This window comes from Pagrus major, chromosome 20, assembly GCF_040436345.1.
Source record: "Pagrus major chromosome 20, Pma_NU_1.0".
Classification (NCBI taxonomy): Eukaryota; Metazoa; Chordata; class Actinopteri; order Spariformes; family Sparidae; genus Pagrus; species Pagrus major.
This window is the reverse complement of record NC_133234.1, coordinates 22205951-22230239: the sequence shown is the minus strand read 5'-3', so window position 1 is coordinate 22230239 and position 24289 is coordinate 22205951. Positions and strand designations below refer to the sequence as shown.

The 24289-nt window shown below is 40.5% G+C and overlaps 3 protein-coding genes across 3 annotated transcripts; all 3 read right to left on the bottom strand.

Annotated features, from left to right (window-relative positions):
- Positions 1 to 520: 520 nt before the first annotated feature.
- Positions 521 to 3143, bottom strand: LOC141015229 (homeobox protein Hox-A3-like). Its single transcript, XM_073489183.1, has 2 exons — positions 2915 to 3143; positions 521 to 1104 (listed from the first exon to the last, which is right to left on the bottom strand). Exons 1-2 carry the CDS (start codon positions 3141 to 3143, stop codon positions 521 to 523), a joined length of 813 nt encoding a protein of 270 aa, XP_073345284.1.
- A 13009-nt stretch (positions 3144 to 16152) lies between these two features.
- hoxb5b (homeobox B5b) lies at positions 16153 to 17415 on the bottom strand. The gene is made up of 2 exons (XM_073489729.1): positions 16794 to 17415; positions 16153 to 16400 (listed from the first exon to the last, which is right to left on the bottom strand). The coding sequence occupies exons 1-2, from the start codon at positions 17413 to 17415 to the stop codon at positions 16153 to 16155; spliced, it is 870 nt and encodes a 289-aa protein (XP_073345830.1).
- A 1240-nt stretch (positions 17416 to 18655) lies between these two features.
- hoxb6b (homeobox B6b) lies at positions 18656 to 20370 on the bottom strand. The gene is made up of 2 exons (XM_073489730.1): positions 19926 to 20370; positions 18656 to 18912 (listed from the first exon to the last, which is right to left on the bottom strand). The coding sequence occupies exons 1-2, from the start codon at positions 20368 to 20370 to the stop codon at positions 18656 to 18658; spliced, it is 702 nt and encodes a 233-aa protein (XP_073345831.1).
- Positions 20371 to 24289: the final 3919 nt, after the last annotated feature.

Below are 24289 nucleotides of genomic sequence, written 5' to 3'. Positions count from 1 at the left end.
GTTAACGACTCTATAATGTAATATCTTCCAAAACCTATCACGTCCACACTCATGCGTAATTAAGTAAGAGTTAATGTGATGTTATAGACCTCAAGTGCTAATTAAGCTTTAACACGAAAAAAAGGGAAATTTGCGGTTTTTTCCAACCTTTTGGCTGCACTACAGTCCTCTTCTCTTTTAGGCTCTTGATGGAGTATTTACTCAGGGCAGTCTGGAGGGGAGATCTCAACAAATTGCCTTTATTTATGAGCTGAAGTAACAACATTTTAATTTAAGTTTCACAGGGTTTACAGCTAATGTCTCTGAGGAGGTGATTAGAGGAAGCCTAAAAAGTTCAAACAATAAATATGAAATACACAAGATAAGATAAATAAATGTGTATAAATACAAATAAATAAGACTTGAGACTAGTATTTAGATTCTTCAGTCCAGTGAATAAATAATAAAAACGCATGCATCGAGACAGATCGGTGGAGTCTTCTTCTATGAATTAAAGGGACAGTTTTTAGTCTTTTGTCTGCTACAGATGAGTCAGTTTTGGAGCTTGCATGATTCTGTCCTGAGTGCAGCTCTGTGGGAAATAAAACCCGTTAATATCCACGTTTGGGTCTGTTGTGTGTGACGTGCTGTGCGTGTTGTACTGCACGTTAAACTGCGGCCCGTGCGTGAAGCCTGCAGCTGGATATTTGGAGTACTGTGCCGGGTACGCCGGCTGGCTCGGCTGCTGTTGGGACTTGAGCGGAGGGGAGGCCGGCTGGTAATCCCCGCCCAGATGGACATAACCCAGGCTCGACAGAGTGGGGCTGCCGGGGGCGGAGGGGGAGGACGGGGGTGAGGAGGAGGAGGTGGTGGTGGAGGTGGTGGTGGTGAGGCCCTGCACTCTCTCGTCCTTCTTCTGCTTCATCCTCCGGTTCTGGAACCAGATCTTGATCTGCCTCTCCTGGAGGTTGAGCAGACTGGCCATCTCCACCCGCCGCGGCCTGCACAGGTAGCGGCTGAAGTGAAACTCCTTCTCCAGCTCCACCAGTTGCGCGCTCGTGTACGCGGTGCGCGTCCTCTTGGAGGCCAGGGGCGCGCTTGGACACTTCTCGTTGACGGTGCAGTCTGTGGAGACAAACAGGAGAAATGAAGGTGGAATAGGTTGATATTAAAATGGAGAGTTTCTTTACTTTTCTCTTTGTTTTTCGTCCTTTTCTCTGCCTGCTCCTTTCACTGAGTCTGTATCGTTATAACTGTCATTTTTCTTTTTATTAATTGATTCTGCTCATAATGTGTCTGTATACAAGCTCACCCACCCCATGTACACATATTTATCCAATATTTATTCTTTATTTCTTTGCACTACTACTAGAACAGCTGACATGAATGCAGACACTTGCTTTGCACATGCTTCTATCCCCTTTACCATTCTCTACTCTTTATTAACCTTCAATTTATTTATCCAGAGCTTGTTTTCCTTGTTCGTAGCTGAATGTCTGTTTTTGAGTAGTACACTAACAGCAGTGTAAACCAGAGCCAAATTCCTTATATGTGGACATGCTTGGCCAATAAAGCTGATTCTGATTCTGATTCTGATTCCTGTAATTTGGATTATATCACACAAATTGTTCACAGTGTTGCTGTGTAAGAGCACATATGCTCAGCCAGCCTAACCTGTGTAAATAAAGGTCAAATCAAAAAGAAACTTTATTTTGTCACTTTGTTTTGAAAGTGCTATAGCCTAAAAATAACTGTTATTATTTATTTCTTTAAATGACATCCTGAAAATGGAATAGAGCCTAAAAACTAAGCCATGGTTTAACATCGTCTGTCTGTAGCTTTGTGACCTTTTGAACCTGAAAAGGAGAAAATACAGGCTGAGATAATTTCCTCCATTGACCGTATAAGAGGTCATTAAGGCGAGCAGCCTAACCTGAATAGAGAACCGAGACAATGAAGACAGAAAGGGATGAAAAAACAGAAACAAGATGACACAATGTTGTTTACAAGTTAGTTGGAGGTTGTGGTGTTGCAGAGTTTTGATGGAGGACTCTGGTCTGAGATATTTTCAGAAGTGGTGACCAGGAGTCGATACTTTTATGTTGTATGTTATGCATCTTTGCACAGTTTTTCAAAAGTGGTGATCTGTTTGATCTCATTTTAGCTTTACAGATAGAAAAAATGATGTTAAGATGATTTATTATGTATATGCTTCTTCTAACTCGTCATTGCAGCTACATGATGCTACAATACATTTAATGGAAAATTCAAGATGGTGTATTCATACTTCTTAAAAATAATGGAATCTTGTTCAGAATAAAAAATATATATATTATTTGTTTTTTTGGACGATGTGTGTCCTCACAACCTGCAGCTGTAATGATGGATCAGTCGTAACATCGAACAGGGTTTAAAAGGTTTGAGTCACTATGTTGGTAATAGATATTTGGAGTTTTTCTTTTTCTAAATCAAGATTAAAAGGTTTAAATGTGAACAAACTGTAAAGACCTCTGAGACTAACTTGTAGTTTTGGTTTAGATATTTTTTTTAATTAGTCTTGATTTGACTTAATTATACAAAGTATTATCAGGCCCTTATAAAATGCATTAAAGTCTACTAACAAGCCATTTTACAAACTTGTTTTTCTGTGTAAATTTGCCTTTCTGTGCCCTTTTAACTTTATATCTGTGAAGTGTTTTTATTTTAGTTTTTGTTTGAAGCATTGTGAAAATTGTTTATATCTTTTTAATTAAATCCTAAAAGTGTTGTGAGGCTAAAAACTGAGCCAAAGTGTGTTTATCCTCCCAGCTTCATTCAAAACTTCCTGACCTTTTGAACCCTGAAAATGAGCAGAATATGAGCTAATTTCCCTCATTAACTGTGTTAAAGGGAGCATAAATGAAAAGGCCTCATTTGTCCTTTGTGTCGTACAGACCTGCGATTGTCCTGCCGTGTTTCTGCTCTGAGTGTCTGGACTCTTTCATCCAGGGGAAAATCTTTTTGCTCATAGGAAACTTGGGGCTCTGCTGTTTTGACCTCCGAGGAAACGTGCGCGCAAACGTCTCCACTTGCGCCAATTGTTGGTGCGCGGCTGCGTGGTGCGCACAGCCAAACCCCCTGACATCATCCAAAGGGTCTCCGAAGAAGTCGCCGCTTTTCTGCATTTCCATGAAATGTGCACCGGGGCCCCCTTTGACCTTCTGACGGAGCGCTGGCAGCCAAATGTCACATGGCAGGTTTCCAGAGAGCCCTGGGCTTCTGGCCTGAGTGGATCCAGGAAAAAAGAAAGAAAGACGGAGACAGAATCAGGGAGGAGACCACATGATCCATCTTATCAACTCAATAGTGTGCTGACATGAATAGCAAAGCCTCTCCTGGCGAGAGAGGCGACGGAAAATTGAGAGTTTGGTGGAAATTAAAACACAAATTCGAGGGTAGTCTTGTCAAATCTGTGGTTAAATTTAATTATTTTTCCTCTAACAGTTATTGTGCCCTACAGCAGGCTCATTTTCCTTCTTTATTATGTTGTAAAACAGCTAAAATAAAGAAAATATAATGATTTAAAACGAGGTTATTATTTATGGTTTTGTCTGTCTTTAAAAGGATTAAAGAAACACTCACAATAATGGCACAAGAACACAAAGCAGACAATAATACTAATTAGTCTACACACAGAAATCCAAACATAAATCGACCAAATTTTAATAAAATGCGTTTGATATAAATATAAAACAAAACACGTCATTTCAATTCTTGTTTTTCTTGAATTTGCATTAGGCCTGTGACTGTTAATAAATAGCAGCCTTTTATTCGGTTAATGAATAGTCCCGTCCGGAACATTTTCAAGCAGAAAAATGAATAAATGTTACATCACAATCTGCTAAAAAACTCATCCATCACGAAACAGAAAATTAATACAAGACTCTATTGTGCGCTGCGGCTGTTTTATGGCCCTGAACTGAAACGAAAACGCGATTTAAACAAAAAAAAAAGGAAGAAAACCAGAATCTTAATTAAATTGAATTCATCTGAAATTAAACAGAACAGGATTATGAAGCGAGCGAGTTTTTTAAGGAGTGAAACAGAGACGCAGAGAGAGAGAAAGAGAGAGAGAGAGAATAAGTCTGGAGGCATGCAGCTTTATGAACTCTGGTTGAACCGCGGCTGGAGTCAGGCTCGTAAATCATAAAGACACATAACCCAGTCCGCGGCACAACACCCGGGCTGCCTTACCTTCACACTCACTCCCCTCTCTCAAACAATCCGCACGCCAACAAATAATCCCCTCTCACCTTTTTTTTCCTGTTTTTTTTTTTTTTTTTTTTTCAGGAGAAGATTAGAATAATCCCTGCAGAGAAAAAAAGCGGCTCTCGCATGTGATGATGGTGTTGTTGTTGGTGGTGGTGGTGGTGGTGATGGTGGCTCCTTTGCATGCCGGTGGGGTGAAGCAGAGTGGACAGTGTTTCTGCAGCTCACACCGCCCTGCATAGCATTTCTGCACACAATGTCAGCCTCTGTGAGTGTGTGTGTGTGTGTGTGTGTGGCTGAGTGAGTGTGTGTGTGTGTGTGTGGCTGAGTGTGTGGCAAAAGAAGCTGCTGATCATGCAAGCTCGGTTTCATATATGGTAATAGCCCCTGCGATAAAAGATAAGCTTTTTACGCGTCTCTATGGCAAATTGACTACCTCTACGTCTATGTGGTAATTAGCGAAGTAGGAGAAGGTGGATCAAGAGGGAGGCCAGGGAGGAAAAAAGCTGAAATATTTTTGGCAGGGAGCCCCGTTTTAAGTGGATTTAGATAAAGAAAATGTTCCCATCGCCACTGGCATGGATTAAAATGAGCCAAAAGGCAGCTTTATTTTGAAACGTTCAATCTGCGTTTGCAGCTCCAGACATCACACTTAATGTGCAGTGTATGAACTATAATTTGAATGGCCGGGATTACTTATAGCTAATAGTTATTAACAAAAAATGTGTAACAATTTGAAAACAGAACACAGCATATGTGAAAATCAACGTACTATAAGTCAAAGCAACTTCAACTGCGGTCGACAATAGCAAGGCGATGAGGAGGGAGAGGAATTCCCCAGACTCCCTTATAAAATCTCTTAATTTTGTGTGTTCTTGAGTCGCAAGGAACTTTATAAACTTTGTATAACTCTTTCTATGATAAATTCGTAATTATTTGGTCCTTCTTGTAAATTCGGCAAATGTTACAAAAAAATGTGTAACAATTTGAAAACAGAAGACAGCATACATGAAAATCACCATACTACAGGTCAAAACAGCTTCAACTGCGGTCGACAACAGCAAGGCGAGGAAGAGGGAGAGGACTTCCCCAGACTCCCTTATGAAATCATTCAATTTTGTGTGTTGTTGATTCGGGAGAAACCTTATAAACTTTGTATAGTGCTTTATATGATAAGTTCTTAATCATTCGGTCCTTCTTCTAAATTCGGCAAATGTTATAAGAAGAAATGTTACAAAAATGTGTAACAATTTGAAAACAGAACACAGCATACGTGAAAATCAACATACCATCTGTCAAAGCAACCTCAACTGCAGTCGACAACAGCAAGAAGATGAATGGGGAGAGGACTTCCCCAGACTCCCTTATGAAATCACTCAATTTTGTGTGTTGTTGATTCGGGAGAAACTTTAAAAACTTTGTTGAACGATTTCTACAATAAATTCTTAATTATTAAGTCTCTCTTGTAAATTCGGCAAATGTTAGACATGAATATAGACATGATCTCATCGTGTAGAGGAGCATACTGTATGTTACACGGATCTGCCTGTTTGTAGCTCACACACTTAGCAGATTAACCAGAGAATTGTCAAGTAACATTAGGCTTCACGATCAAAGGAAGTATTTATATGACGTGGTCAATCAATTAAAGGTTTTTATAAAGCCTTTTAGAGCATTACTTCTACTTCCCGTGTCCATGAACACACAGACAGCTACGTCTCTCTGTTCATACACTCCTGGGAACTTGTCCAGCGCTGTAATAATAAATTCAAACATCCCATTTAGGAGCGATGCCAGAGACGCCATAAATTACTCCTGCAAAGAAAGCTATCAGTAATTTAGCCTGTGTGTTTTCTTACACACTCACATACCGAGTGCATTACGTCTTGTTTATGTAATGAGATTTTTTTTTTTTGGTTTGTTCTAATTTAAATGAGTGATCCGGGGGAGTCATTGTAAAGCACTAAAGGAGGAGACAGACACACAGACAGACAGTGGTCAGCAGCAGAGGGAGCGTCCATTAAAAAGTCTCCATGTAAGAAGTTGGTTTTGGTTTACACGCTGACCAATCAGGCTGCTGCACGGGATCGATTGGCGGCACTTTGATCTCTCCTCTCCGCGTTGTGCTCGATCGCTTTGATTGGCTCTGAGGGCCCATTTTTAACCGAGCAGCGTTAATTCATGCAAATGGCCACCTTTGATCTCTGAGCCGTGCGTGCCAGCCGAAGATAATGAGAATATACAGTGACCACATCTGGCCTTACTGTATGTCCAAAAATTAAAGTTATATCAGCCTCTTATTTCACGGCTGCAGCAGTTCAAGCTTAAAGACAAAGTTGTGAGATGTCTCCATGTATGCATACATTTGCCAGGTTATTAGTTGGTTAAAACTAATGCAGTCCAACAGCCCTGAAAATTATTTATCATCCCATAGCCTAAAGAAGAAGGCTAATAAGACTAAATATTGATAAGCCTGTATCATAGATTCATAAGAGGTCTAGCATATGAATAATCCTGCGTCTCCTAAATCATTCCAGGTTCTTACACTGTCGGTAGGCAAAATGGCTTATTGTGGGACTTTATTTCAGAAAAACTACGTATGGTGGTTAATTTGTTGATCCCATGAAATACACATGTGATGTTTGTTGACGTAAAAGCTAATATTGCACGTTAAAAAAGTCACAGTTTGTTGTAAGGTTGGTAAAATATTGTTTAGTTTTGTGTGAAGCCGCATGAGGTGCAGCATTTGAGTCCAAGACAAATTTTCCCACAGGGACAATAAAGTATATCGTATCGTATTGTATCGTGTCGTATCATATCGTATCGTATCGTATCGTATCATTGACTCGCTCAATATATGTCACCAAAAACAACATGGCCGCCACCTTGGTAAAGAAAAGCCCATTAAAAAGAAATTGTCAGTTTTGTGAACAAGCTTGTATACAGGAGCAGCTCTACGATGTTTATATGGGTTTTGGTGAGCGTTCAACGAGACACCGTCACTAACACGACTGTTGGCTGTGTAAGTTTTATGACAAACTGCGACTTTCTTGACTTGGAAAAAATGTTCTTTTAAATTGACAAACGTATGTGTGATTCATGACACAATTCAAACAGGATCAAAGAATGATTTGTCTCTCTCCATTCACTACCACACAAAGATTTTCTGAAATAAGGTCCCATGGGGCAAACTGGAAGGGGTGTGACTTCAGCTTTCTGTTGGCCGAGCGGGAGAAACACTACTGCGCATATTCGGTCACATAACCAGGAAGTAAACCCGAAAGCTTGAAATATTTTTGGGTGCCCCCAACATCCAGGCCCCCAGAAACTGGAAGTTAGCCAGCTCAGTCGGCAGAAGTCTCTAGTGCGCACACACTATGGGCCTACAATGCGAAAGCTATGCGGAAAACAGGCGAGTCATTTGGCTTCACGCACCACTGAGCAGTTTTCATAGAAATTAAAGGGACTTCAGCTCCATGGTTGTGTCCAGGTATAATTATAACATCCTTGGGAAGCGCTATAGGCGAGCTATTCTCATTGGATTAAATAGGCGCCATCTTTGCATTCGATATCTAGTTCTTCTGTCTAAATCAACTGTTGCCACCCACCATAAAACGGAGAAAAGAGATGCAGTAGCCAGCTAGCTACTACAGTGTATGGCTCCTACTGCCGCACAAAATCATGTCGCAGGAGATGACAGATGAAAGCGAGACACTCGTAGTGCAGGTGGACATCACAATAATGTCAGCCCAGTATAAAACGTTAGCTCAAGCACAGATATGTTCAGATCTGTACAAGTCATAAGCTTACATACTGACAGGCTGCCAAGCTAGTGAGCACAGTTCAACATTTGTAAGAGTGAAACCACTGGATGTTTTTGATGAGGGACGTCATTCTTTGAACATTTGTAAGCATGATGCCATTGGATAGTCAGGCCATCTGTCGCTTTGTTTGTGGTGAGCAAAACAGGTATTTTAAGCGAAAACAGGATTTTTTTCCGAACGCTAACCAAGTGGTATTTGTGCCTTTTACTCAGGTAATAAAAATGTTATATCGTGACAGCCGTAGTCCATTTAATTGAACATGTCAGGAGCTTTCATCCACATGTCATGGGTTTTATTAGCAAATGTAGTTTCCAGTTATCATTGAGTAAATAACAATGACTGAGCGCCACACAATGATGAAGGCCATGGGTTGTGGCTTAAAGCTCTGGAAATTTACAGTGAGTGGACCTTTTTTTTTTCTTTTCCAATTTAGAGCGATTGATTGACTAGTCCATAAAAAGAAAATTCATCGGCTAAAAGTCAAACGTTTGCTGGTTGCAGCTTCTTAAATATAAGATTTACTGCTTTTCTTTGTTATTAATGATAATAAATGAAGAGTGTTTGGGGTTTTGGACTGTTGGTTGGGGAAAAGAAGCTATTTGAAGGCATCAGTTTGGGCTGTGTGTTGACCTTTTATAGCTTAAACGATTAATCGATATTGAAAATAATCGTCCTAAACGTTTTGCCTTAAACTGAGAGGTGTTTCTAATATTTTGTCCTCCCCAATTACTGCATATCAGTGAGTAAAGGTGTACTGTACCTAATAAACTGGTAACATACACACACCATAAATCTGTGATACAGCCTACGGGGTGCCATAAAAAGTGGCATATAAATACAAAGAAAATCAGCAATAAGTGCGCTGTCTTCAAAAAGTCTAAATCCTCCTGTGATATATGAGCCACCAGAGGAGGAGGAGGATGGAGGAAGATGGAGGGTGGCATGCAGATGGACCGACATGATAAGTCAGAGTGCTGAATGAAGACATACAGTATAAATATAAATTCAGATTTGATCCCTGTGGCCTGTAGTAGGCTGACTATCATTCAGATATGACAACATCCCAGAGCTGCACTTTACATCCCATCTTCATCACCATGGCGAGCTCCACACTCTTTACTCTGCCTGTCTGATCTGTGATGGACATGTGCACACACACACACCCTCCTCCACCTCCTCCACCTCCTCCATTCAGTCTGCAGGCCTGCTGACAAACGCAGGGCTCTGCAGCCCCTCTTGTCAATTAGCTGCAGGAACCACGTGTCCAGCAGGAGGGGATTTATGGCTCTGAATTAATTCAAAGACAGTTGAATCAACAGTAGCAGCGAGTCCATTTCGCACAGCACAACGTAGGCAACATAAATCAGGGAATACATGCTTAAATAAATATAATTCAAGCGCAGATCAAATGAAAAACATCGTCTGTGTGCACAAAAATTTGGCACAATTCATTATTTTCAGACAAATTAATTAATTTCCCACATAAAAAATGACGTATACACATTAATATATGGTTTACAACTCACTATAATGTTGTTATCATAATTGTTTGTTAATGTACTTGTCAACAACTATAACTCCTCCTGTAGGAAGGCATCAGTGGAGGCTGCTGTAAACAGATCATTATAATAAAGGCCTATAAAACACACTTGTAATGATATGAAAAAAATATCTTAATATGAGAGGTTATAATTGTTGCTAATGATAATAATTATAATAAACACTTAAAACTGTACTTATGTCAGCTTATAACCACATTACAGTGTGTAATACCCATTTATTAACCGCCTTCTCCCTGATTATTACGTCAAATCAACCCCAGCCTCACACTCTGACTCCGCCTCTGCTCTCCCCTTCTCAACACACTAAAAAACACACATCTTTGGTATAAACTCACGTTTTTCTTTTGGGTCTCATCTCCTCATCGGGACAGATTCTCGGTCCAGTCTGTTGGGAGTCTGTTGGAGCAGTTCATAGCTGAGGTCCTCCTCCTCACATTTCCCTGCTAACTAAAACTCCTCCTCGACTACAGGCAGCGCGGTGAAAAGAAGATAAATGATGTGCCGAACAATGGCCCACATTGAGGGGCCTGTCCTGCAACTTTCACAGATGTCATATTCTCCAACAATGTGCGGCCGGAAGGGGAAAGAGAGAAAAACACTCAAAGCGACGTATTAAGTCTGGCGGAGGCCTGCGGCTCTGTGCGTAAAGACTCCAAACAGAGCCTCCCTTACAAAAACAACATTTTTCCACACTTGATAACAAGCACAGAAAACATTACATGTATAGAGGGGTTCATATTATTTGCATTAAAATCATATAATCAATGATTAAGTCACTAAATGTGCATTGCACAGACATACACACAGAACCTCATTCATATTTTCCTGGTTTTTACATGTCGACTGTTTTCTCCCCCTCGAGGTGAAGTGTCATCACCTACATACTCCCCAAGACGCGAATTTGTGGCTGCTGCTGTATTTACACAAATTCGGATCTACAGGGTATATATAGATGACAGGTCATCAGCCTGCGCGTGCACGAGGGCAGAAGCTGCAGCCTCATTAATTATTAATAACGTCCAAATGTGAAAAGCAACAGACTAAATTAATCTAGAGCCTTTACCTTTTTAGACATCATCTTGTCTCTAAACAGCACCTCTTTCTAACAAAACACCCTTTATTTTACTGTTAAATAATGGTTAATAAATCATTGAGGGCCGTTATAAGCATGAATACGAGCAAGTCTGGGTTGCCAGGTTGTGGTGGTGTCTGTCCCTTCCCCTTTACAAAAATGTCTTCACAAAAATGTCAATAAATCATCAATAAAGGGATTTAATTCACAAAATCTGAAGTAATAAATATTGCTAAGTCAATAATAAAGAGGTCTGATACATCACATGTGTAGTTATAAATCGTTATGAGTCATTAAAATGATTTAATACATTATGTATGCAAATATAAATGCTAATAAGTCATTAATAAAGGGGTTTATGCAACCAAATATGTAGTTATAAATGTTAATAATCTATTATTAAAGTGATTTAATACATCACTTTTGCAGTCATCATTGGAAATAAAGTGTTTGAATAATCACGTGTGTTGTTATAAATGCTTACGCTTATTAATAAAGGGGTTACTACATCACATCAGCAGCTATAAATGTTAATAAATCATTGGTAAAGGGTTCATCTGCCATTTCCTTAGACCAGGCTGGGTTTAATCTAGTAAGTCTAACTGTCAATAAGTATTTAATAAAGTTAAATACATCAAAACTTCAGATAAAAATGTTAATAAATAATTATTAAAGGGGTTTAATCCACAAAATCTGTACTAAATCAATAATAAAGGGTTTGTTCCACCAAATATGTAGTTATAAATGTTAATCATCCATTAATAAAGTGATTTAATACTTATGCTTTAATTATCCATTAATAGTGGATAAATACAGTCACATGTGCACTTGTAACCTGCCAACGTTAATGTTATTATTCATGTAACAATGGATCTATAAACATTAGTTTATTGATTTATTATCTGTTAATAAAGTCATCCATTGAAAGCAGAGTTCCAAAAACACTACAATTTATATCCCAGTGATTCCCAAATGGTGTGCTGTGGGATTTTGTTGTTATTGCAATACACAACTGTACAAACAAGTAATGAATGTTTTTTTAAGTTACTACATTAGTCCTTTGTTCACATTCATTTCCTAATAGAGGGAAATTCTTAAAACCTTCCAGGGAACCAAAAATACACATGACCAGAGTGATTAGATGACATGTTATAGAGGCTTTCATGCACAGATAGATTTTGCCACAAAAAGTTTGAAAACCACTGCAATATCCAATTTTCCTACATAGGTTCAAAAGACAACTACAACTATTTTAAGGCTTTATGGCAATATTCTGCTTTTCTCTCACAGTTGATATAAGAAATCATAAACATGTAAAAGTCACACTATGAGCACGTGTAGCAGTGATGTAACTATTTGTGTCTCTAGGCTGCAGATAAAAATACGTATAGTAAAATTAGCTTTTCTCATGTGTGGTGGCCATATTATAACTCAAGTTTCAGGCTCTTCAGGCTCACAATGATGGAGGAAGTACTCAGAACTTTTACTTCAGTGAAAGTACCAATAACACAATGTAACAATACCCGATTACAAGTAAAGAATTTATGAGTATCAAAAGTAAAACTGCTCAACTTCTGTGAGCAGTGTTTTTAGATTTTCAAAATTGCTGTCGTAGCTGTGAGGTGGAGCCAGTTTGAACTACTTTACAGTCAGCTAGTTTGGTCCAGTGGTTCCCAACATTGGGGTCAAACCCCTCCAGAGGGTCACCAGATAAATCTGAGGCGTCGTGAGATGATTAATGATTGAGAAGAGAAGAGAAAAAAAAAGTTCTGCTCCACAAGATTGTATTCATAGTTTGGGAGATTTCTCTAATCTTTGTTTTTTTTGTTCAAGGTCCAAGTTGTCTGTGTGTCTCTTGTAACTTTGTGTTGCTGCTATTCTTGGCCAGGTCAGAGAGATGTGATCTCAATGGGACCAACCTGGTTAAATAAAGGCTAAATAAATTTGACTTCTTTGAGCTCAAACAATTGTTTAAATGAAATAATTTGAGACTTTTAAAGAGGAACTGTTTCTGTGATGGAACTGGTAACAACTCATCAACACCTGAAACATGACGACCACACATCAAAAAGATTCAAACCCACTAGTTTAATAGTTTATATTCGCTGTAAACGCTCAGGTGTGTCCTGTTTCTTATGCAAGAACTTAAAATCTATTAAAAGTAACAAGTGATTAGAGTTGTCAAATAAATGTAGGCCTCATGGGGGAAGAAAGTTGCTGTTTGCCTCTGAGATGTTGTAAATGAGAGCAAAGAAGTGCATCAAATGTTATATAAATAATTCTCAAGTACTTAAGTGCAGTACTTGCACAATAAACTCATCTGCTCTCCAGAAGAAGCAGCCTCAACAGTGAACCAAAGCTCATTAAAGAGAGATTCACCCTCAGATCAAAGTCTCGGGGATTAAAGGTTCATTCCCCCCACTCAGACCTACACAGATAACTAATAAACAGGCTCGGAGTGACTCTTCATCCTCTGCGTCCCGCTCAGTAACCTACATGCCCCCGATGATAAGAGTCCGAGCAGGGACGAGAAATAAAGACTCATCCATCATCCTGCTGGCCGGTCTGAGGCGCCCTCTGCTGGCGGAACAGCTGCATTACATCATCAGACACACACACACACACACACACACACACACACACACACACTCTCTCTCTCTCTCTTTCTCTCTCTGCCAGATGTTGAGCATCCATGACACCAAAAACTGGCCTCCCAAAGAAGAAAAAAAAACACATTCAAGGTGACACTCGCTTCATGTTTTTCATCATGATGATTAAACGAACGAGAAAGCGTTAAAGTCAGCGTTAGAGGTGGATTTTAAAACGCTTACTGACGTGAAGTTTGGCTCATTTTGCTTATATAATGGTGAAATAAATACAGTTTTCTTATAAACAGTTAATTTCAGATCTCATTTGGCAATTTATGATCTAATTGAAAGCGTTTAAATTCAGGAAATAGAGGTGTTATTCTGAGACCAGACGGTTAAAAATAATGTTTTTATGCGTCACGTTGTCCTTTAACCTTATTATTTATTATATATATTGCAGAACTTTCTATAAGCATTTTTCTAACCATCAAACTGATCATGTTTCAAAGCAGATTAGACAAAAAGAAGCTGAATTTTTTGGGATTTTACGCATCATGTTTGCAGTGATTCAATCAAAACTGCAGCACATATATGATTTTAGATATATATTTTAAATAAAAACGTTTATTTCTCTTAAGACTCGTCTTGTTTTCACATATGAGTCTCCATCGTGACAGTGCAAACTGTGGCAGCTTCCTCCTGACGCATCTGCGGCTGCAGTCTCTATCGTCTACTGACCCAGCGATGATCCCCGCCGCCATGAATAATGCATGAGATCCGGGTACAGATTACCCCTATCAATATGCAATACTCATTACGCTGGTTAAATTGCCACTTAATAGTTATGAATATGTGGAAAATGTCTGGGACCACATATAGCCCACCACTACTGATTTTAACTTTTTTTTTTTTTCACCACCTGAAATGAGTTTGAGAAGAAGTTTGAAAATATCCCTCATAAAGCCTTTTTAGTTTTCCTGGAGATAATATCATTATGTTTTATTAGTGGCCGGCAGACAATGCGCACAGCCGCGCACAGCCCCGCACAGGCTGTCTTTATGTTAAAGCAGTGAAGCTTGTGTCCAGCTCAGGGTTGTGTCCGAGACTTCACCTTTGGCCGCTCGGTGACTTGACAAGATCGGAATAAATCACTCCGGGAGCTCGCCCAAGTTCGGTTCACGTCAGCTCCATGAGGCCGAATAATAAAGCTGATTATCCTCTAGAGATTTTATCCTCTAGAACATTTTTTATTCGCAGAATAAAAGAAGTTATGTGTTAAATTCTTTTAAATAGGCGAAATTCTAAGGAAATTCGCAATTGCTTGAGAAAAAGAGGCCTGTGGAGTGTTTTCTTAACACCAAAAGTTCTGACATTTTCTTTTTTGCAAAACATGAAAAGTGTGAAATATGAAGTGAACTTCTGCGGGTGAGAATGTGGAAGAAATCTGGCTCACATTGTAGAAGTGTAAAGAACATTTTTGTTTTAAGAAAAACTTGCAATTCAGAACTCCATTTAAAAACTTGCTTATTTAAGAATAACATTTAAAGCTGAAAAAATATTTTTAAGGAACCAGTTTCCTCAAGTTTCTCCAGCATGAGAGTCACTAAATATGACTGGACATCACTTCCATCCCCAGTCCAGCCTTTCCAGTCCCATCCATGCAGTTAAGCCGTCACTTTCATTCAAGGTTGTGAATTATATAGTACATTGTCTACTCCCCAAAACCATAAAACCAACTTTATGGACCTCACGTGACTTTTCACAGTCTGTAAGTAATATAGGCCTATACAATCTTTGGCAAGGGGGGATTTTTACCAACTTCAGCCTTGCCTATATACCTGTAAGCCAAAGCCACTCTTTATTTTATTTATTTTCATTATTTTTTTGTGGGATTTTATCAGCAACACGTTTTGGCACACACGCCTCACGCTGCGGGAGGAGGTAAGTTTGAAAAAAGTTCTGTTTTCTCTGTTTGTAATTCTTGCAGGTTAATCATTAAGCGAGCGACAAAACCCTGAACACGACCTGAGGTTTTATTTATTTTTATTTTTTTCCTATTTAATTCACAGTCGAGACAAAAGCGATTGAGATTGAGAGAAACTTTTTTTTATTTTCCAAGCGCTATGAGTTCACTTACAAATACAAAAAGCTTAATTGGCGAGAAAAGCTTACATCACTGCCTATCCACAGAATAACCCTTTGCACTAAAAATTTATCACATTGACAGGTTGAATACATTTGCATTGCTCATAATTAGTCCTAAACATAATAATAATAATCATAATAATAATAATCATAGATGCACAAAATATCCTAGAGCTACACATTGGCTTGTTTATGAAAGTTTATGGATCTGGCCACAGGATCAAAAATAGCAGTAAAACTGACACTAAAGCGCTTCGGATGGCCCCGGAATACATTACATTCAATGAAGAGCAGCATATGGTTTGGAAACTTCTTCTTCTTCTTTTTTTTTTCTTTTTTTGTGTGTGTAACTGTACAATGAATTTTTTTTTTTTTTTACTCCTGTTAGACCGTCACAATAAAGAGCTCAAGTTGAAACACCTTCAAGATAAAGAGAGATAAAGAGAGACAGAGATTGAGAGAGAGAGAGCAAAAAGCATGGACAATAATACCCCCAGTAATATTTACATCTTTAGGACATCTAAGCTATCATAGTACAACAACAGTCAACTAAAAATGGCATTTTTTTTTAAAGACCACAGGATACTTCTTCTTCTAATCACAATAGCATGCTGGAAGGTGCTGCGCTTTGCTTTACAGTACTCATGGATTTCTTTTTTGTTCTTTTTAACTATTATTATTATTATTTTTTTGTAACTCTCCCCTCCCCACACACACACAGAAAAAAAAGTTATTCAGTTGTGGAAGGCGCTGCCTCCTGTCACAAGACTCATGCTTTTCAGTTTATTGTCCTTCTTCCACTTCATCCTGCGGTTCTGAAACCAGATTTTGATCTGTCTTTCGGAAAGACACAGGGCGTGGGCTATCTCTATCCTCCGCCGTCTGGTTAGGTACCTATTGAAGTGAAACTCTTTCTCCAGCTCTAGCGTCTGGTAGCGGGTGTACGCGGTTCGGGCCCTTTTCCCGTCAGGTCCAGTCATATCTACAATTTTACAGAAGATTTTCACACAATTAGCAACTGGAGAGCAACAAAAACAAGAGCACAAGAGGAGGTGGAGGAGGGTTTGACTGCTAGACTTTTATGAAATGATGCAGAGGTGGAAACATGCAAAAACCAAACACGACACACAACAACGCGTATTATTGCCTTTCTCAGTGTCTCCAAACGCCCCCAAATCCACATCTCACAGCCCCATCCTCTCCCAGGCTCCAACGGCAGTTAACCTCAACCCAAACAAGCCCATAAAGACTTTACAAACACAGCCTTTTTTCAATCATCCACACCAAGCTGCTCACTCATGCAACACCTGACAGATTTATGGACACACCGGCAGCGTGACATCCTTCAAAAGCTAAATATTATTAGTAAATATACCATGGCTTATGTGCAGTTTCCGCATCCAGGGGAATATTTGTGGCGTTTGGCAATCATTTGATGTGGGAGTGGAGGAGGTGGCGTTGGGGTCCTGGTGCTGCTGCTGCTGCTGCTGCTGCTGTTGCTGCTGCTGCGCCCGCGGTGCCGTGCTGGAGCCGCCGCTGCTGTGCGCGCCCTCCTCGGTCTCAGAGGCGACGGTGGCGTCCTCTATCTCCGTGAAATGAGCGCTGTTGCTTTTGTTGAGGTTGTTGGCGACGGAGGTCGCGCTCCGGTCAGAGGGAGGAGAGGGGCTTTTTAGTTCCAGCGGCTCGCGGCTGGCCGTGGCGCACGACGGCGGCACCGGCTCTGGAGACGAGAGCGAGCAGTTGGGCGTCTGTCTGTAGCGGGCGTCCGGCGCGAATCCCCGGGCATCCTCCCTCACGGCCCCGAAGTGGCTGCCGGTGTTGGTGCGGTTCACGGTTAGGTCCATGCCATTGTAGTTGTAGCCGAAAGACCCGGAGTGCATGGTGCCAGGGTCTCTGAAGGAACCGCTCACAGCGCCGTTAGTCCCATAATTTAGTAACTGATAGTCGGAGCCATTTGGATAGCGCCCTGAGAACGAGTTTACAAAGTAAGAGCTCATTTGCTTGGATTTTTAAAGCCTCGATTTGTAGATCTTTGTCGCTATAATCCTGTGTGCTTGCACGATTTATGGATGCAATCATGAATTATAAGCAATGAAGCCCTACTGTACTTTGCCAGGTATGCGGCCAAATATGGGAGAGCGTTCGGGAATCACGTGCCTTTGTTGACCAGTCGTAAATCCTCACTGATGACTTCAAGAGGTAATTCATGCTCCATGGTTACAAATGATGACGAAATAATGGTCGTTAGGCTCCAGTCAATGGTGCCTCCCCGCTGCGCCCCGAGAGCCGGTGCGGGCAGAGAGCGCCATCTTCCGGACAGCGGCGGTATCGCTCCGCCGGGACGCGCTGTCAGGCCTCGGAGTCATCCATCATTTATGTAACGCGCTGATAAAACAGGCCACAAAAGGCTCAGGTAACACATAACCGAGACTTATCAGGCAGTTTAACGCTCAGAGTGTCAAACTGGAAAATATTTTAATCTTTGCTGCGTATTTACGCGAATTTATAGGCTTATCGTGCCCTCAGAAGCAGCACAAACCTCATAATAACATGATGAATATAATAATAATAATAATAATGATAATAATTTTCTTGAGGATGAAAGACGCCACAAGAGTTTCCAATATACATCAAAAAGCCTTTATTTTTCTATGTACAATTTCCTAAACAAAAATATTGCACACGATATCCAGATGTGCATTGAACACATGGTGAACAACAATAAATAACATGTAACATTTTCTCATCTGTACAAATGGGAGAGTCGACGATGGCACAGCTGTAAACAACACGACTATCATAGAGCAACTACAGCACAGGATGGACAGGACGAAGCCTCTTTTAATGTCATCATGAGGACAAAACAAAACAAAACAAACCAAAAACAGGAACAGAATCAGACTCAGTAGGCCTACGATCATGAGGTAACAACAGTGTCCCAAAACTAAAAGGAAAAAACACTAAAGATGTATTTACATTTTGGCGGATTTTTGCATAGTCCCCTAAATAAACGCACAAGCACAAGGACAAACAGAGGAGGACCTGATTTTAACCTAATGCGGACATTATCACCGTGCAGATACTGAAATAAACTATCACTCTACACGTCTCTAACATGTGATTTGCAGCACTTTTTATCTACAAAGAAATAATACATCATTTTTATTTTTAGGAGTGTGCACACAAACACACACATGCCTTTCTTTCTTTCTTTCTTTGTGTCCCTTTTTTTATTCTTTAGCTCTTCTTCTCCGCCTCTTCCTCCTCCTCGGCTGTCTTTGAGGGGTTCAGGAGTTTGTTCTCCTTTTTCCACTTCATCCTGCGGTTCTGAAACCAGATTTTGATCTGTCTCTCGGTCAGACACAGCGCATGGGAGATCTCTATCCGGCGCCTCCTGGTCAGGTAGCGGTTAAAGTGGAACTCCTTCTCCAGCTCCAGGGTCTGGTAGCGGGTGTAGGTCTGTCGGCCCCTGCGGCCACTGTTGCCAAATGGACCTGGAGGGGGGGAAAAATAATGAATTCAGCAATTAATAATTAAATACTTTTGTGAGATTGTGCAGCAGAGACAAAAATCTGTCTGGAAAAAATACATTAAAGTGATTTCTTTCAGATTTTATTGTATTTAAAGTCAAAATTACAGTTTAATAGTATAAAAATATAAAATTCTGTTGTGTATAAAGTATTAAATCATGATATCATAATCAACTTTACTTGATTGTGTTTATTTTTTTTATTTTTCCCCTATAACAGCCTCGTCCTGTAGCTGCGCAAATGTCTCACAAAGAGAAGAAACAGCCTATATTCATATTCTTTTAAATACATTCTTTAAAATCACTCAATTTTCTTTACTGTGCACATGAAACGCCTCACAGTGAGGTCATGATGATCATAACATATATTTTATTTTGAAAAATCTCAAAAATGATGTCATAAAAAGCAGCTACAATAGGTTGTAGCCTATGCGTGGTGCGTAAAAGTGACCTCATGCTGTGTTTTCTCCTATGTGACATCAGTGTATTGTTCTATAACGTTACAGTACGGATGTACATGATGAAGGGAGCTTGTAAAACTTCATTTATAATGAATTTAAGCTTTTTGTGTTTATATTTTGGGCGTCTAATCGCTTCTAAAAGTGTTTGTGATATTAAAAAAAAGGCCCATTCTGAAGACGCCATGTGAGCTTTAAGTTGGAGCTCGGCTGATGAAGGCCGTATGTGTATGTGCGTGCGTGCGTGTGCGCGTGCGGCCGTGTATGTATGTATGTATGTATGTATGTGATGATGATGTGGCAGCAAAAGCCCTGAAGGCGCACGAAGCTCCGTGCGCAATGAAGATAATCTCAAACTTTCTGTTCTGATTATCTGAAAATATCAGTGTGAGTGTGGAGCTGTGCGCAGCTGACAGGTAACTCTGAGGTGAGGCTCACTTCATCACGCAGAAGCAGGACTGTTTTACCTCCAGGCTGCGTGACAACAACAGAGTCAAACGTGCACTTTTTTCGTACTCACCGGCGGAGCAGGCGTTCATCCTCTGCATCCACGGGTAGATAAGAGTGGACGACTTGTCGTCGATGCTGCTGCCCATGCTGACAGTCTGCTCCGGGCACTCCGCTTTGCGCTGCTGGTGCTCCTGAGTGACAAACAGCGGCTGGTCGTCGCGGCTCGAGAAAGCGCACGAGCCCTCCGCGTCCTTGTAGAAAGTCCCGACCGGGTTGTAGTCGCAGGGCGCCGCGCCGCCGGCCCGGCCGTAGATGGCCGCTGCGCCCGTCTGCTGGTAGTAGGAGGCTGGGTAAACCTTCTCCTGCATGTTGGCGGCTCCATATGTGGCCGCGTTGGAGTAGTGTCTTAACGGGTCGGTGTATCCCGAGGAATATAACGGTATCTGACCCAGGAGAGAGTCCTGTCCTCCCGGTAGAGACACGGGAAAAGTTGAGTTAACAAAATAGGAACTCATTGGGTGGACAACGGGGTGTATATACTCCGGAGGAATATGATTTGTTGTCTTTTATAGTCCAAGTGGTTTTGCCATTACTTTATCCGAGATTTGGTTTTTGCTGAAAGGGGGGGTTGTGAGGTGCCACTGAATACAGAGGGGAAGTGTACCATCTGATCAACCTCTGGCCAATCACCGCCGTCTGCGCTTGCACTATTGCACCCATGGGGGGCTCTTGTTGCGCGCAGGGGTCCCCGGTGAATCGAAATGAAGCGCTCGAGCCTGTCGGGCTTTACGCACGCTCACGCACACGGATGCTGCGACTCGAATGCATATACACTAAAAAAAAGCACATACATGTAGGACAAGTGTCTATAAAAGAACTTGCAAATACAGGGAATCTAAACAAGCACATGCACAAACTCTGCCTCCTCCCTCCTCCTCTCTGTCTCTCTCACACACACAATGCAAAAAAACATCGCATGCAAACACTTTTGCGCATTATTCCTTTTACGCACAACATATACCCTCCTCCTCTCTCTCCCCTCCTCCTCCTCAAACCTTCACTCCAATCTTGATTAAAAAAAAATCACCTCTAATTAATAAACACACAAATAAAACACCGATTTCTCATGTCAGCTGCCAGACATCCTGTTAAAGAGTGTGAATGGATCCAAATCGATGCAGGAAATTGCGCCACTAATGTTGATATTTCACTCTTTAAAGGCTCGTCCCGATTTCTGATTCAACTGTGAAGTCCACGAAGACGCGCGGAGAGCAGGAGGGAGGACACGCGCCTCCACACAGGTCATCATCACCATCATCACCATCATCATCATCTTCATCAACCACGGAGATCAAGTGGAAACTAATTCCACATAAAAAAAACTGTGTAAGTATAAAAGTCTGAAATAAGCTCAGTATTTGCCTGAATCATGATTTAATCACCAACCAACAACTGTGTTTAGAAACGATTAAGCAGCCAAATTAGCGTTATTATCAGTAGTTTATATTAATATGACGCTCGTCAACGTTACTATTATTAATATTTTGTTCATTTTCTATCAGTTAATGAGTATTAGTTGCTTAGCATAATTAATAACACCCGAATTTAACCTTTAATTCATAGAAAATACGAAGATTTTACAGAATTTTCGTGCAAAAAAGATGTGATTGTTAAATTAACTGTTTTAATTTATATTAATGATCTTTATAATTTCATATAGACAATTTCTGCTTTTTGAAATAGCTTTCGTCATTGAAAAAAGTCCCTCTATTTAATAAAAAATGAGTAAAAATAACGAAATAAAGCGCCGAACTGTTAAAAAAAATAATGGGAATCTTTCGTTTTAAATAAATTGGGCAGAAAAATAGACATTTGTTGGATAGTAGCTCAAACAAAAATAAAAAATGTTGTTTTTCGCCTTTGCTTTTGCGCCAGATCCACACCGCTCATTATTTGGATAAAATCCGTTTAAAAAAAACATTTGATTATAAAGTTCACATAAAAAATCTTAATCTTTGGTTTCAGTCATTAGCTTCTCAACCAGGCCCTGCAGCCTGACAGCTGCTGCACATCTGGAACAAACAACCAGACTCACTGATGCTTCTGACAGAAAGACAATCCGTGTTTTCACACGATCACATGACGGTGTTACAAAACTGCAGCATCAAAGAAGACGCAGAAAAACGCTGCAGGGGCGCCGGAAATGCATCAAAACGTTCATCTGGGTGATTATTGACTCTTTAGCTTTTATAAAATCAAAAATAAGCCGCAAGCGGAGCAAATATTTGAGCAAAATCGTAAGAGATTTGAAAGAAAACGAAGCGATGAGGAGAAAGCGCCGCGCAATATCAAAACCACAAGACTTCTGAGACGTCTTACTGAATACAATGCGAAAATAAAATAATATTAAATAACTTTCAATTGAATTCAATCGACCAGAAGAGTAAAAGATGGATCGATGTAGCTGATTTGGAAGAAAAACACCTCTCACAGGGCTGCACAGGGCCTGTATGACCACCACGACCATCATCATCATCATCATCATCATCATTAAAGTCGAGCCTGTCTGGCCTCCAGCCGAAACCTCCTGAGTATATAACATCAATACTCTCTTCCAGGCCTCAAAGTGGCAACATTTTGGATTATTTTCACACATTTTTGCGCTAAATCGAGGCGTGTTTGCGCTCTTGAAGCCGCCGCAGCACCTCACGGGTTAAACTGCTCAGCAACTGGTTGTGAAGGCGAGAAAAAATAAAAGATAATCGCCATTTCTTAAAGACTGATCTACCCCCATTTCCAGTAACATAAACACCAGGCCTACAGTGACAGTTCGGCCACAACAGAGCCGCAGCAGCGCACTTGTGCCGAGGAGTTAATCGCCGGCATATCAGAAACATGGTGCCCTTACCTTTGTTGATAATCCATCATTTCCTGTGTGGGTGCCACTCCGCAACAAGCTCCTCTCGCCTCCTCTCAGTCCTTTCCCCTCAAAATTCCCCCCACTTTGCTCAAGTGATCTCCTGAAAGTAATCCCACCATCCAGGAGTGTGATGATGATTCCTCATTTTCACGCACATATAGCAACACAAGTGCAGCCACATTAACATGGCGCGCACAGGCGAGGGCATCGGCGCGGAGGGCTCCTCCATCGCGCACTTTTTTTTTTTTTTGGTTGTTGGGAAAATTACGCACGAACAGCGGCCCAGCTTCTCACAACAACGCCGCGTGTTGCGTATACAAAGAGCCAAGAAATAGGTTGTGTTACTACAGTTAAGTGAATGAGCGGTGGAAAACAGCAGCTGCAATATAACCTCATGGGAAATAAGTTCCCATTCCTGCTGTCCACATGACCGCCAGCGACCAATCCCCGCGCCTGGCGAGTCGTAAACTTCCATGGCAAAGTTGTAAATTTTCATAAACAGCAGCCGTTTTTGTGCTTTAGACGTCTTTCTCATCGCCATCTTTATTTTCTCCAAAGGCCTGAGATGTTTAAATATGACGCAGCACGAAAAGGGGAAAGTGTAGATGTGGGACTGTGAGAATATTCTGTGAGATTGAGCTGGATGTGGTGCACTTGGTTCCCTTTTTCCATCTGACTACAAGGTCTGTGCAGTTTCTTATTGTTCTCTGTCGTGTTTTCTCCTCATTTAAGAACTTTAATCAGAAGAAATTAGATGATTTTGGCTTCAGTTCTCCCAAATCCAAAACCGCGTTTGACCTCTTTTTTTATTAAAAGGGTTTCACTTTCAATACGCACTAAAATAATCGTGCAGTCTTTACAACGCAAACGTGGATTTTTTTTTTCTGCTTTAAGGCGAAAAGATTTTTTTGCATATTATTACCTCTCAAAATGGAGGATTTTCTTCCACTCACTGCAGATCAATTTGGCTTTTTACTATACAGGCCAAAAGATGGAAATCGAGCTCGGCTGATTGAAGTCCTGAGGGGGACTTTAAGGCCACAAAAACTTTAAAAAGCACAACTTTTCTATTAAGATCATCAGGACGAAATGGAGATCTGAAAGTCACGCACAGCCTACAGTCGTTTAGGCTCAAATCTCTTCTTCCCCTTATAATTTTTAATCCGTATGTCTTATTTCCGTTTTTCTTTGTTTAAAATGGTCTTTTCAGTTGTTGGTGATTTCCACCACCAAGGAGGATTTCCGACATTTATAGACGCAATAAAACCATAAATTCCTGAAGCTCCCACTCCGCTTTGATTTCTTTTGGCCTCCAGGAGACAAAAACTCCAACAAAGTGACTTTCGTTCCCATAAAATGTAGATTCTTGTATAAACACATGTTTAAAAAATTAGGAATCACACAGTATTTCCAAAATAAAAGCATTTTAATCTCTAAATTCGTTAATAATCATTCTTAAATGTTGTGTAATGGAGCCGAATAATAATAAGGCCTCTTATTTAAAGCTCTTCTGC

What these genes read in the sequence shown, in the direction of transcription:
- hoxb5b (XM_073489729.1), bottom strand. Translation starts at nt 17,415, where the DNA reads ATGAGCTCTTACTTTGTAAACTCGTTCTCAGGGCGCTATCCAAATGGC. An exon ending in GAAACTGCACATAAGCCATG is followed by an intron (nt 16,401 to 16,793) that starts GTATATTTACTA and finishes GTAAAATTGTAG; the next exon opens with ATATGACTGGACCTGACGGG.
- hoxb6b (XM_073489730.1), bottom strand. Translation starts at nt 20,370, where the DNA reads ATGAGTTCCTATTTTGTTAACTCAACTTTTCCCGTGTCTCTACCGGGA. An exon ending in GATGAACGCCTGCTCCGCCG is followed by an intron (nt 18,913 to 19,925) that starts GTGAGTACGAAA and finishes CCCCCCCTCCAG; the next exon opens with GTCCATTTGGCAACAGTGGC.
- LOC141015229 (XM_073489183.1), bottom strand. Translation starts at nt 3,143, where the DNA reads ATGCAGAAAAGCGGCGACTTCTTCGGAGACCCTTTGGATGATGTCAGG. An exon ending in ACACGGCAGGACAATCGCAG is followed by an intron (nt 1,105 to 2,914) that starts GTCTGTACGACA and finishes TTGTCTCCACAG; the next exon opens with ACTGCACCGTCAACGAGAAG.